Below are 14,180 nucleotides of genomic sequence, written 5' to 3'. Positions count from 1 at the left end.
GAATTGAATAAATATCCCAAAATGGGATTTATAATTGTCGAAAAAAAAAAAAATTTTAATGTTGGAGCAGTGTGCTTATATTTCTTATTTATTTCAATATCTTAATAAATAATTATATTTTACAAATAAATTTCTTAACAAATAAGATAACGTCATTAAGTTAAAAACTTAACACTTCAAAATTATCTGCAACACCTAAAAATAAAAAAATACACAAAAAAGACATTGTTTAAAACCTTAGTTTTTTACCGTTGAAAGTTGACCTAAACGAAATGTCTATAGTGCATGATGTTATATTTAAAATAAAATTATTTGCTGTTGGTAATGAAATCGTTCTTGTTTCCCACTGCTTAAATCCTTAGTCGATGATACGAGAACAGTGTCTGAACCAAGTGCATCGTCATTATGATTTCTAAAACCACTTTTATGCGTACGATTTATATGCATTTCTTGGATGCTTTGAATCTGATTTAAGAATTCGGTTCCATTTTCTTTTTCGATTCTGGCGAGCTCGTTATCATAACTATGCTTTCGTTTTTTGTTATGGTGGTAAAAGAAGTTTTTCCATCTCGAATTTGTACTTTTCATTGTGACTTCTGCATCCTCTTCTTCAATTTCTTTGTGTAAGTTACTTGTACTTCGACTTCCAATCTTGTCAAGTTTTTTTTCTTCAAAATTCCCATTGAGATTTAATGTCGATGAAAATATACTCGGTTTACTTAAGAATTTTTTGTTTGATATTTTCGTATGAAAACTATTTCGATTCTCTTTGCTCTCCTGTGAGATGGTTTCAACTCTTGATAATTCAATCCATAACTCAATTCTAAAAAGGAGTTGCTCTTCTAAATTTTTGTATCGATGCTGCATCTCAAGTTCGCACACTTTCTCAATTATATTTGTAGGTATCCAGTTGTCTATATCAAGATGATTATATCGAAGACTATTTTGTGACTCCATATTTTCGTGACCCGCACAAGAAAAAATTTCGAATCTTTAAGTTAGTGTAATTTTTAAAAAATTTTTTTTTAACTTTTGTTAAACGTCTTTTGTCTTAACAAAAAAAAAAGCGGTCTGTATAGATGTTCCTTAATTCTAAATAAAAATCTTAATGCTCTTTTAACATTTAGGTAATAAAAAGCACACAATGCAACTTGTTAGTAAAAGTTATAGATTAATATACGGAATTGAAGAATTTGAATGCATACCACAGCAATTTACGAAGCTTCGTTAGAAGATAATTGAAATCTCAATTTTAATTGACAGTTCGAATAACAAAATTTTGTTTTTATTTTTTTAAAGATAATTGCAAATGATATAATACACTGGTATTCGATTAATGTTCTTCGATCTCAGTTAATAATTTTCTTCTAACACAATACATTAAAAATACAAATTCAAACAATTTCTGAGAAATGAATTTTTGACTGGCGACTTCGTTTGCTATATTTATACTAGGGCTCGTAAGTAGTCAGCCAACTTTGTAATTAGAAGGTTAAAAATTTTAAAAATTGTGTAATTTGCTTAAGAATATGTTTAACATAATTTGCATAATTAACGAGTGAATTAACCATTCCCTCTATAGAAAAAACCAATTAACAGTGTAATAAAATGTATACAAAAATTTTGAAAACATAAATGTACTGGGTGTCCATTTGTTGGCCTCCTCAATCATTGGTTTGAATCGGATTGAATAATTGATGTTATTCATAATTTTGGTCATGTTGTAAAAACTTTATGAAATCAGATATGCAAGAAAAACTTCAAGGTTTGTCAAGGTATAACGTCTTCAACTTAAGCAAAGTGACACAATTTTCTAAAGTAAGAATATTGGAAACCCAGAACCAACACAACTTTTAATGTTATAACATTTTGAATCAAAATTCGTTTAATAAAACTAATATTGTAAAACAAACATTAAGATTTTCTACATATAATTAAAAGTTTTATTTCCAAAAATCTTATTCACGATAAAAGAGATTTTAGCTAAAAATAAACCTATAGCAGATAATATTAAAATAGAACTCTAAAATCGGGAAAATAACGTTCATCGGACACGGGTCGGAAACACATTAGAGGTAATTCCAATCTGAACCCTATTAACTATAATAACTCAGTCCAATTATTTTAAATCCAGATATTCAGTAAAATGTTTAGGTGACCTAGAATTTAGAAACAATTAGCATATTTAAAATCAAAACGAAGTACCATGGCCAGTATGGGGATCGAACCCACGACATTCGCGTTATTAGCACGACGCTCTAACCAACTGAGCTAACCGGCCTATATGAATTTAGAATTTAAAAACTATAAATCTTTTATTAATTATATCTACAATACCTAAATCACTAACATTTATAAAGTATAAACTGATTTTAAATTTATTTTTTATAAAATATTTTGAATGCCCAATTTTAAATTAAAGGAGCAGAACGAAGCATGGCAAAAAGCTTTTCTGGAAAATTTTTTTTTAAAAAAAAAAAAGCAACATCAAACGAACAAAAGGAAGAAAAAAATCAACAACATGAAAATAAAGCTCAACGATCAAATGAGAATGTACACAAACATGACTACAGGATGAGCAGATAAAGATGATGCTAACAATGTACTGATTTAGTTTTGATGATTTTGCATTTAGGGGGTTATTAAGCAAAGAAAAATTTTAGATTAATCAAGAACATATCTAACGTGGACAAGATATCAAAAACCAGATTTCGGTGCATCTAAAATGGTCTGTAAATCGCAGAGCAGATATGCTACGAAAATGATTTTTTATAGACATTTAGCGAAAGAAAAGCAATAAAAAGGAAACTGCTTTTTATACTCAGGTTCATCAGGAAATGTTTATTTGTACTCTATGAATACTGTTCAGAAGTGCAGTAATGCATTCAATCCATTCTCATCGGGAACGCAGAAATATGCATTAAAAAAAAACATGTATTTTTAGTGAACGAAATACAGAAAAATAAGAATATTTCAACAGTTATTCAAATATAATTATATGATTTAATGCAAATTGCGGGGAAATCACTTTAGAACGGATAGTCGAGGCAATTAAATTTTGTATGTTTTATAATTTTATTTGTTTACTTCGAGCTTTATAACGTTTGAAAAAATTTCACTAATTTCCCTCCCCCCTCTCCTGAGTGTATTTTTCATAAAGAGAGGGGCGCATTAATAGTAGTAGCCGATGGGTGCCTAATATCTTAGGATGGGTCTGCAATGGGGAAGGTTTGAGGAGTGCATTTTTTTATTGTTGCTGGAGGCCCTAAACCTAAAGTTACTCTGAAAACTTTTACAGAAGCCTGATGTTTTTGATTAGAAAATAAAATGATTCTTTTAAGCAATTACAGTTCTTAGGTAAGTTTTTATCAGTTTTATAAATAGCCTAAGTGGTAAGAGCAGCAGAGCAATTAGGGATGCGAATCCGTTAAATAATGTAAATGTATGTAGAGCTTTAAAGTTACTAAATGAATAATTTTATCACGTTTGGTTTTTCTATCTTTAAAAACAAAAATCAATTTCTCTTTACCTTCGTAGACCTTGGCTATTTTCTAATCACAAACTGTAAACAAAATTATAATTCTATTGTTGCACTTTTTCAATTGTTTAATTTTAGCTGCGCTATACGATAGTTCAAAACTCAGGGTAAACTAAAAAACTAAGGGTCAAATCGTTATATTTCAACCAATGGCCTGTGGAGCACCATCTCTGATTTTCCTGATTTTTACATATCATTATCTACATTATGTAAATAGGTTAAATTGGCAATTTTAGAGTTTCAAGTGCAGAAAGTTAAGAAATTACAGTCTTATAAACACTCTTGGGTGACCCCCCCCTCGGTTTCTCGAATGGTAAAAAAAGAAAATCTTAAAGCCTTATAACTTTTTTCTAACTTTCAACATAATGACTCATTCTTTCTAGAACTATTTTCTGAATATTTCTGTCTTAAAAATAGTTATTTTTATTAACTTGTATCATATTAGAAAAAAACTATAACCTCCTCAACTTTGGAAAAATTCTGAAAAATGCTAAAAAATGGCAAAATGAAGTTAACCGTAGTATTTTTCTATTCATCAATAGGTCCTTACATGTTAGTTTTCTGATTAACTACTGTTGCCTGCAACAAACGGGCAAAATATAAGCAGCTTGTTACAATTTAGAAATCAAATATATCTAAATAATATGTAGTCCGCTCGACTAAAAAGTCTCATTTTAAGCCATTTGGGAACTGCTTGTAAGTTTTTTTAAAACTTTACATCAATTATTAACACCAAATAAGACCATTAGGCCTAACTATGTAAAAATGTAAACATTATGAACTTGTCATGTTCACGACAAAAATGGCAGCATTTTTTAATAACCCTATTTTTCAATAATTAAGGTTGAAGAACGTTATTTGAAACCAGTGCCCCTCCATTCGGCCTCCTGGCCTATGCGAGGGATGTAACCAACTATTTGTAGTTTGTTTTAAAAAGTTTTATATAGTTGCTATAAAAACCAATTCTAGTTCAGCATTGTTATTCATGTAAAAAAAACAAACCTTTTTTCCAAAAATTCTTGTTCCCTTAATAATAACAATACATAATAACGTAGTTGATAATTGAAAACAAATATATATGATAATTCATTTCATCTTTTTTTTTATAAGATAGGAGTAAAATCCTCTAGTGTTTTTGAGCTCAGGCTCATGTAGTGTGGCAATAATTTCACTAACTGGTGCCAATCCATATCTGTTGTTACTAAATAATTGGAATTATTGCCAGCTTTTCATGAAAACACAGGGTTTTCAAATTAAACCTAAAGTGCAATAAGAAAAAACATACCTATTCAGTTAATAATTATCAATTTTGACTCAAATTTGAAAAACATCATTCCAAGGGCTGAAAACTGCTTGGTTAGAATAGGTAGAGTAATAGTTTAATCAAAACTTTTTTAAAATATTGTGGTATAAAATTTAACTTACCTATCTTTATACTGAATTTTATCTTGTATAATAAATGAAAAATTTTCAGCAAAATCCATAATTTGCATAAGACATTCCTTTGGCTTCAAACTTTCTTTTATTTATTTTAAAAAGCATGTCCGAGATTTGCTGACATAATGATGTTTTGTGAGTTTATATAACTTGTCTCTTAACTCTTCTTGAAACTCATCAGGAATTTTAACTAATGTTTCTAAGGAATACCAATCAGTCTTCAACAATTGCTTATAAGTTATTTTATTTGCTGAATCCCATACCAGATCATTTAACTTTTTTCAATTCTCGCTTTTCCAGGACATTTCTCACACATGAAAGATACATGGTTTATTTTCTATTGAACATACAGGCCATCAGATCTTTTGGCTTTAATTCATTTAATGCTTTTAACATAAAGTTTTGATTTTGATGGTCATACAAACACAGATTGTGGGCGTGTCAGATTTTCCAGCAACAAAACAATATTATGGCCTTAGAAGGGCAAATAATGTCAGTCCCACGTTAACTATACCATTGGATTTTGATTCTTCTAACCATTTAAAGTAAAGTTCTGAAAAATTACATGAGTCAGTTCTGAATGTGTTGTCTAAAATCACCCTAGTAGGCACATCTAGTTCCAGTTTCGGAATTAAAACCCTTATAAACACGTATTCGTCACGATCCATGCGTAAACCAAGAACACGTAGATTTCACGGAAATTTTACTGGTGTTTGACGTCTTTTATGAAGTTTCAAACACGTGTTTATTGAGGTTTTAAACACGTGTCTCATAAGGTTTCAAGCACGTATTAAATGAAGTTTCATTTAGGAACTTAAATCTTGATCAAACACGTGTACGAGACGGGTTAAGCGTAACCAAAAATACGTAAATTTTACGTGAATTTTACTAATTCTGTCACGTGTTTATACTAAAGTTTTAAAAGAAACTTTTAAAATCATTTTAATTTATTAGAATAACTTGTTCGTTTAAAATAATCATTTTCAACGTACAACTTATATCATAATAAAGAAAGTAAATTATCATAATAAAGGAACATTAATGTTCCTTTCATTATCTACTACAATATATTTATAACAAAATTCTACTTTTCTTTATTTTCTCTAAGCCAAAAAATTAATGTAGCTATATTTCTTCAAAAATTTTACTTCAATATATATATATATATATATATATATATATATATATATATATATATATATATATATATATATATATATATATATATATATATATATATATAAAGGTATATACATATCTAAATTTAAAAAACGGCAAATAAAAGAAAATGCATAAATTGATCAGTCTCTTGGTAGAAAGTGCTCATTTCATTCCTTGCTTTAACCTTTCACTCAAATAAGTCTTAAACTGTTTTTCAGGAATCTTCCATTCAACTAATGACAATATAACTGTCAACAAAATCAGAGGTAAGTCATGTGTTGATGACAGATGGTCAGTATATTGCTTGTTTGGCGCTTGGTTACCATACATAAGGTGAATTTTTGATTGTATTTCTTTCATCATCATCATTTCGAGTCTAAAATTGTATAACAATGCACTTTTGCATCCTTACACACAGTTCCATTAGGATCAAATTTTCACTTAAACTTTTCTTTTATTGTCCTAAAGGTGTTTTTAAATTTTACTAACTCATTTATTGAGGTAGCCTGTTCAAATGTCACTTCAAGTGCAAATCTTTAATGATGTAAATTCTATTTAACTGAAAAAGAGGACTATCAAATAGTTTGTGATTTGGATAACATCCTTTACAAAACTATATCAGTTCTCAATTTTCTACCAGTTTTTAAACAAACTATTCTATGATTTTCTGGTGTTGCCTTTATTGAGCATCTTTCACAACCAAAATTTGCAGTGTGTCCCGCTACACATTTAATAAATGTTTGTGCAGGTGCATCACAAAGAAATGAGAGAACACGAAATGGCAATTCAATGTCATTAATAGAAATTCCACGCTGCCAAATTCCATTAGCCAAAATTTATGATTTATGTACAGGTAAGGTGTCATATTTATGCCCACTTCAACAGACCTAACTTCTTTAGTGCTTCTTTGAAAAATTGATAAAATACCCTTTCATAATCCAAGGTAAACATACTGTCAATTACATTTATCAATGTCTACATTACGAGGCATACGCAGTAAAGTGTGAGAATCTTTTGGAATGTCTTCTTGATGAAAACAACCACTAATTTGTTTCAAGTTTAACAACTTATCAAAATACTCTCTTTGGAGTTTGTATTTTACTACCCATTTGGTAAGAACTGATAAAAGTTCATGCACAGTTTGCTTAATTAAACATGTATCTTCATTTTCTGAGCTTGAACTTTCAAAAGGATCAGTTTCTTCTGAGGAATCAAAATGAGAATGACTCCTTGAACTTAAAGCTATCATTAGGGAATCATTGTGAGAACACTTTGAAATATTACTCTCACTACTTCTGATATTTCTTCTAAGAAATCAGTTTGAAAATGAGAGCTTGATGAAGATAAATTGAAAGCACGAGCCAAAGATATATTTCCAGCTAAAGCTGCTTGACATTCCTTCATAAATTCTTTTATATGTGATGCTGAATTTTCTGTCTTTATTTTTGTTAAACTGCTAATTTTACAGCATTAACTACTAAAAATTGTAAAATGTTAAAATATAGGAAACAAACCTAATTAGAAAAAATATATAGGTATATATCCATAATATTGCCATATTACCGATATAGACACCATTATTTTATTGAGAATATAATAATATCCAACTATTGTTATAACATCCAACATTTTTTTTGCTTATATCCAACAAATTAATGTACATTATGGCAACAACAACAAAAAATATTTACCAGAAATATAGATATATCTAATATATTGCATAGGCTTGGTCTAAACTGTACATAAGGCAACAAATGTATGAAAAGCAGAAACATTAAAGTCTAATAAATACAAAAACTTTAATTACTTAACATATAAATATATAATTAATAACATATTTTTTTGACAAATATTTCCCCAAATGTATTCTAAGTAAACTGTTGAATCTTCAAGAAAATATGGTAAAACTGCAGTTAAGCGGCGTAAAATAATTTTAAATTTTCGCTTGATTAAACTCTGCGATGGTGAAAATGAAAAAAATTTATCTGAAAGTAACTTTACGAAACGTGAAAGAAAACCACATTCGAAATATGGAAAAATTCGAAATGTATAAAAAGAAAAGAAAAGAAAAGAAAAGAAAAGCCTCATACAAAAGATAAGTAAAAGTAATAGTCACTGTTAAATTTTCTTATTTTCTCATTTCTATTACTTATATATTATATACGTATTATATTTATATATACAAAAATTAATTTTATTAATTGATTCTGCACTGAATAAATCGTTTATATTAAGTAAATAGTTATTCTTAGTTAACATGGTAAATCTTCGTTTAGATGGCTATGCAACGTGTTGGTCGTGGGAGACCAAGTGCTCCAACAACTATTGTTGCTGAAGATGAAATCCTGGCTGAACCACGTGTGTTGCAAGAAAATTGGTGTTTAATGGAGCTTGGTTACTCTATTAAACACCCATTATCTGCTTTACAGTGGTTAGCAAAGCGCAGATTGATAAAAAATAGTATGTACTGTGATACGTGCCAACGTCAGTTTGGGCTAAACGCATATCAAGATGCCACAGATGGTTACCGGTGGTATTGTAAAGGTTGCAAACAGCGGCGAAGTGTAAGAGAGGGATCCTTCTTCAGTCAAAGTAGGTTGACACTTCAAAAGTTGATTTGTTATATTTATGGCTGGAGTCGCAATATGTCACAGAGCGATATACAACATGAAGCCTGTATGAATGACGCTAGCCATACATTAGGTGATTGGGGAAACTTTTGCCGAGATGTCTGCGAAGTTTACCTGGAAACAAATCCAACAATTATAGGGGGTATTAATGCTGACGGGACACCAATTGTAGTCGAAATTGACGAATCTAAATTCTTTCACCGTAAATATCATCGGGGGCAGTGGCGCCCAAGTCATTGGGTATTTGGTGGAATCGAGAGAGAGTCACGCAAGTGCTTCTTAGTTGAAGTTCCAGATCGGAATGCACAAACTCTCAAAAACCTTATAGAAAGGTTTATTTTGCCAGGAAGTCATATTGTTTCCGATGGCTGGGCTTCTTATGCTGGTTTAGATAACCTCCAAGATGGGATATATTCTCATTCAGTTGTCGTGCATGAACGCAATTTTGTTAATCCCCTTGATAGCGATGTTCATACACAAAACGTCGAAAACCTTTGGATGCGTGTCAAGCGTAAACTTCGACAGCAGTTTGGTACGCGTGAAGACTTGTTTACATCACATCTTCATGAATTTATCTGGCGTCAAACATTTAAAGATTTTCCTATATTTTCGGCATTTCTATCTTGTGTGTCTCGTCAGTATCCTCTGTAATTGATAAATAAAACGGCTATTTTCATAGCCACATATTTTTTAAAAATATATTAGCAAGAACAATAATTGTAGTATCCTATATTCTATAATTCTAATAAAAAAAGGTATTTAAAAAATAACTACTTTGAAATTTATCTACTTTGGTTTTTATAATTATTTAAGAACTTTTAGCCTCTGCGAGCGAGAGCGCTAAAAGCAAAAATATTAAATTATTTTACGCCGCTTAACTGCAGTTTTACCAAAACTACTCTACAAAAGTCTCTCCTTCAATTTTTACTTTTTAAAATGCTTCAAATAAGTTTAAAAAAAAAAAACCGCTAAAGCTATATTTATAGGATTTTAATGAAACTACGTCAGTATCCACTTTCTGTAATTGCTTCTGCGCGTAAATCAACTTTAAATATTCGCGTGTTTTTATCACTGGTTTCACAACCATTACAAAAATCTGTTACAAAATCATACTACGATTCTGCAACAGTGAAACCATCCATAAAAACAGAATATTCTATAAAATAAATCACAATTATAATTGAATCAGTGTTTTTTAAAAGGGCTGATTTGACATTTTTTTTAAAATTCACTTTTTGTGTGTTTTGTGTCCTTCTATGATAGCTTCATCAGTTTATGTTAAAAATGTGTTTAAATTTTATCTTCTTACAGAAATAAAGCCACCTGAAAGTTTTTGATTTTTTTTTAGAAGGCAAATTTGTTTCAAATATGCCCTTTATTAGGCACTTCAGTCCATTTTATGATCTCGTAATACAATTAAGCTAAAATGTTAATTTTAATTTTATTGCATTTAAAATGTTAATCTTGTTTTAAAATGGGTTTAACCAACTTTGTAGCACTTCTGGTTGTCAAGAAGTTTGCATTTTTATACTACCTAATTTGACATTTTTTTAGACAAAAAAACGCGTTTTTTTATTTTAGTTTTTTTTAACATTTTTTTTTAGCGTAAAAATTTTACGCAACGACTTTAGGCAATAATCTATCTGTTATCATTAAACAATATACAAATAGAACAACTTTCAGTTCACAACTAATCTTTAGAAAAAATATATATACAGAAAAAATATATATAGCAGAAAAATATATATACATTAATATAGTCATAGACACATTACACATTTCTAATAAAATATTACTAATAATATATATAACTAGTAATTATTTCAAATAAATTGTAAAATAGGCTTTTTACAAAAGTATAACCTTTCCTTTTTCAAGGTCAACAAGCAATGGAAAAGTCCATACTTGATTTTCCTCAGTCTCATAGACCACATCAAACAAAGTTTTTTTTAAGTTAGGAGTTGACTTGTTTACTCGAAGAACTTCACCTGTACACCAAAAGTATTTTTTAGTGTCGATTTTCATTATTTTATGTTGAATAAATTTCCCAACAAGATAATTAACATCATTTAGAATGACAGCCAAGATGTTTGCTTTTTGTTGATTTGCTAATTGAGACAGTCTTGCATTCTTTAATTTTTCACTTAACTCTTCTTTCTCTTTTGCAATCAAAATATCTCGTTCTTTTCTTTCAATAAGAATAACTCTTCTCTCAATGGGCTCTGGAAAAGTCCTTGTTCTAATAACTGATTGTAAATTACTGAACAACTCATAGTTTGTTAAGTCTTTTCGCTTACTACCATGCATTTTAGTTTTGTAAAAATATTAGGTTCACATTTAACTTCCATAACATACCTATAAAAATCCAACTGTGCTCTTAATATTTTTTTGCTTTTAAATGTGTCAACTAACAAAACATATTCATCATCTGCTTCTTTTGAGGTCAACCACACCTTCGTCTTCAATTTTAACAACTCATTAACCGATTTAGCTTTTTTTAAGAAGACTTTGTCTTCAGCTGTTTTTTTAGCTTTATGCTTTTCAGACAACCTTTCACTCATTTCAAACTTTAATTCTAAATGACGTTGTTTGTATTTATCTTTCATTTTATTAAAGTTTGTTGAAGCTTTTTTTAGCAATGAGTCACGCTCATCTAAAGTCTTTTTATCCAACCAGTCTAGTGTTTTGTTTTTATACCACATAGTATAAGCTTGTATAGTTTGTATTTTGGCATTTCGCTTTGTACGAATTAAAAGATCCAACACCGCAAAGTCACTTTCTGATGCTTTGTTTGTTGTTGGAACATTCTCTGCAGCCTTACTTATATTATCAGAAGGATGCCAATATTTACCTCCAGGAAGTTGATCAGCAGATTGTCTTTCCAGAACAACTAACAAAGAATGACAAATTACTTCTAATGTCTGCTGTGTTAAAATATTTAAATCAGTGTCATTAGTCTCTTCAAATAATTTATCATACAAAATATCTTTATGAATATTAACATCACTTGGACTGAATATAGGTGTTTTCGAGATCATAATCGATGATGCATTTTTACACAAATCTGAAAGTTTCATTTTTAGGGTTAACAAAAATGGATTCATATCAAGAATACTCTTTTGTGATTCAATTATCCGCCAAAGTGGACCTGTAATTATTTTATCAATTATTCCAAGAGCCCGCACTTCTGCTAAATATAATTTGTTGCTATCTTCTTTAACTGCAAGTAAAAGATTATTTTGATTTGGCCAATTTTGAAGAAACTCTAAAATATCTTTTGAATGAAAATACAAAGCTGCAGCATTATAATATAATATATTAAATCTGTTACCAACAAAGGGTGCAAGCATACACTTATTTTGTCCTTTACCAGCAAGAAATGCATTAAAATACCCAGCAACTCCAGCTTCATCACTTCCCCTTACATGAAAAGCTTTACATGCAGTTCTTATTAATCTAGTGGCACCTGATTCAGCAGTATTGAATGCAAAAATATTTTCATAACTAGTACTTAAAACTAACTTTTTGAATGAGTTAATTGTTTTATCAGTTTCTGTTGCAAAGTTAGATAATAAATGCAATTTACAAAAAAAATTAGACATTTCAATGAAATCTGCTTGCTCGCCTTTTTTTAAACCTTCCCAGTTCTTTATAACTTTAGGCAGTAACTTTTTCCTCATATCTTTAAGCGTTAAATTAAACAGTGGATTAACTGGCCCAAGATCAGACATGGTAGTTTTAAAAGAACATACAAGGTTAGAAAAATCGTTTTCCTTGCTGCTACTTTCTAAAATGTCACATATATCATCTAATGTTTTGGTTAACGCATTAATAGTACAATCTGCATCACTGCCAGCCATTTCACATAATTCAAAAGATAAAGTACTTCCATTTGTGGTAGTAACTTGGAAATTTTGAAAATGTCTATGATGTTTAGTGGTACCGTCACTGTGAAGACAATTGCCCGAATTAATTTCTACAGTGTTTATCATTTCTTCTGCAACTTGAAGTTGAGCAAGTGCTAAAGCCTCAGTCATAAATCGAGATTTTGTACCAATTGAGGGAAGCTTCTCTATATCTATCTTTGCTAGTTTTTTTAAAACAATTGTGATAACTTCATTAAATTTGTTCATGCTGACATTCAAAGAAACTAACTCCATAATAACTTCTCTTATATCATTAGAATACCTTCCGTTTTGAAATGTTATTATTCTGCGATCATGGAAAAGAGAACTTAAATTAAAATCTTTATTTTCTTTGCTTAATACTCTAGTGTCAGGAAAGTCTGTATCCTTTTCAGGATTATTTAAACTGTTAGAAGACAAATTTTCATGTTTATTTACTACCATGCTAAACTTCTTGTTTACATAATACAATTTTTTGCATGTAATTCTTTTTTTCTCATGAAGGAGTGCAACTTTATTGTCACTTTTTTCAAGCTTAACTAACAAAAATTTAACTCTTTTATTAAGATTTTTAATGACTTTATTATAAAAATCTTTTAATTCTTTTATTTCCTTATTTTGTTTCTTTTTTAATTGATGAATCTTTGCTTTATTACTTGCATGTAATAGTTTATATGTCCTTTTAGGGTCGTTAGATGTAAATTTTTTTTTCATATTACTAATACGAACATTAGCAGATTTGAACTTATTTATACAACCAGATGAAGCAAGTTTCAATTTTTTAAAACAGTTTTTCGAGGTTTGTTGGTTCAACTTTCTTTTTTTACCCTTCGTTTTATTTTTTTCACTTGATATACATAATTCACAACTAGTTTCCGAAATAGGCGGTTTAAAGAGCATCAGCTTATATATATCTCTTCTTTTATTGTTTTTTTTTAACGATTTAAATTTATCTACAACAATTTTAATTTTGTTGTACAAGCTCAAATTATTTTCAGTTACTGAAAACAAATTGGAGAATCGGCTTCTGAAATTCGAGCAAACCATTTTCAAAGATTTATCACTCAAGCATAGATACTGTGAGGGCGGTGGATTTAATTATTTTTATTGTTATCTTAATGTTTATTGTGTTTTGCTATAAAGGGGAAGGGGAAGGTTCGGGTTTGGTGTTATGGTTTGGGTTAAGGTTTGTTTGTATTAGGTATATGGAGGTTGGGAACTAGGTAGATGGTCTGGGGAGTATTTGGTTAGGAAAGGGCTAGAATTAGGAATAGTTTGGTTAAGAATGGGCAAGGTCTAATCAAAAAAGGCTTAACTTAAATTCGCCGTCCTCAGTATATTCCCAGATAGCACATAGACGTTGGCCCAACGTTGGATCAACGTCGAAAAATTCGTTGGCCGATGGTCGGCAACCGACATCGAGCCAACGTGGATTTGATAGTCGGCGCGACGTCGCAACCAACCGTTGGGTTAACGTTGGCCCAACGTCGGATATCGACGTTGGGCGAG

General features: G+C 29.9%; 1 protein-coding gene, 1 non-coding gene and 1 pseudogene across 2 annotated transcripts; 1 reads left to right on the top strand and 2 right to left on the bottom strand.

Moving 5' to 3' along the window:
- Positions 1-2,207: 2,207 nt before the first annotated feature.
- Trnai-aau (transfer RNA isoleucine (anticodon AAU)) lies at positions 2,208-2,281 on the bottom strand. Its single transcript has one exon. It is a non-coding gene; the product is annotated as a tRNA-Ile (tRNA).
- Positions 2,282-8,245: 5,964 nt separating this feature from the next.
- On the top strand, positions 8,246-9,472 carry LOC149892267 (uncharacterized). Its single transcript, XM_090077282.1, has one exon. It carries the CDS (start codon positions 8,413-8,415, stop codon positions 9,415-9,417), a length of 1,005 nt encoding a protein of 334 aa, XP_089933408.1. The 5' UTR covers positions 8,246-8,412; the 3' UTR covers positions 9,418-9,472.
- Positions 9,473-10,596: 1,124 nt separating this feature from the next.
- On the bottom strand, positions 10,597-13,735 carry LOC149892266 (uncharacterized; annotated as a pseudogene).
- Positions 13,736-14,180: the final 445 nt, after the last annotated feature.

This window comes from Hydra viridissima, unplaced genomic scaffold (genome assembly GCF_058129835.1).
Source record: "Hydra viridissima isolate aposymbiotic clone 2 unplaced genomic scaffold, HvirCarnegie_v1 scaffold_2, whole genome shotgun sequence".
NCBI classification, from domain to species: domain Eukaryota; kingdom Metazoa; phylum Cnidaria; class Hydrozoa; order Anthoathecata; family Hydridae; genus Hydra; species Hydra viridissima.
The sequence above is the reverse complement of the archived record's forward strand: the minus strand, read 5'-3'. Positions and strand labels throughout refer to the sequence as shown.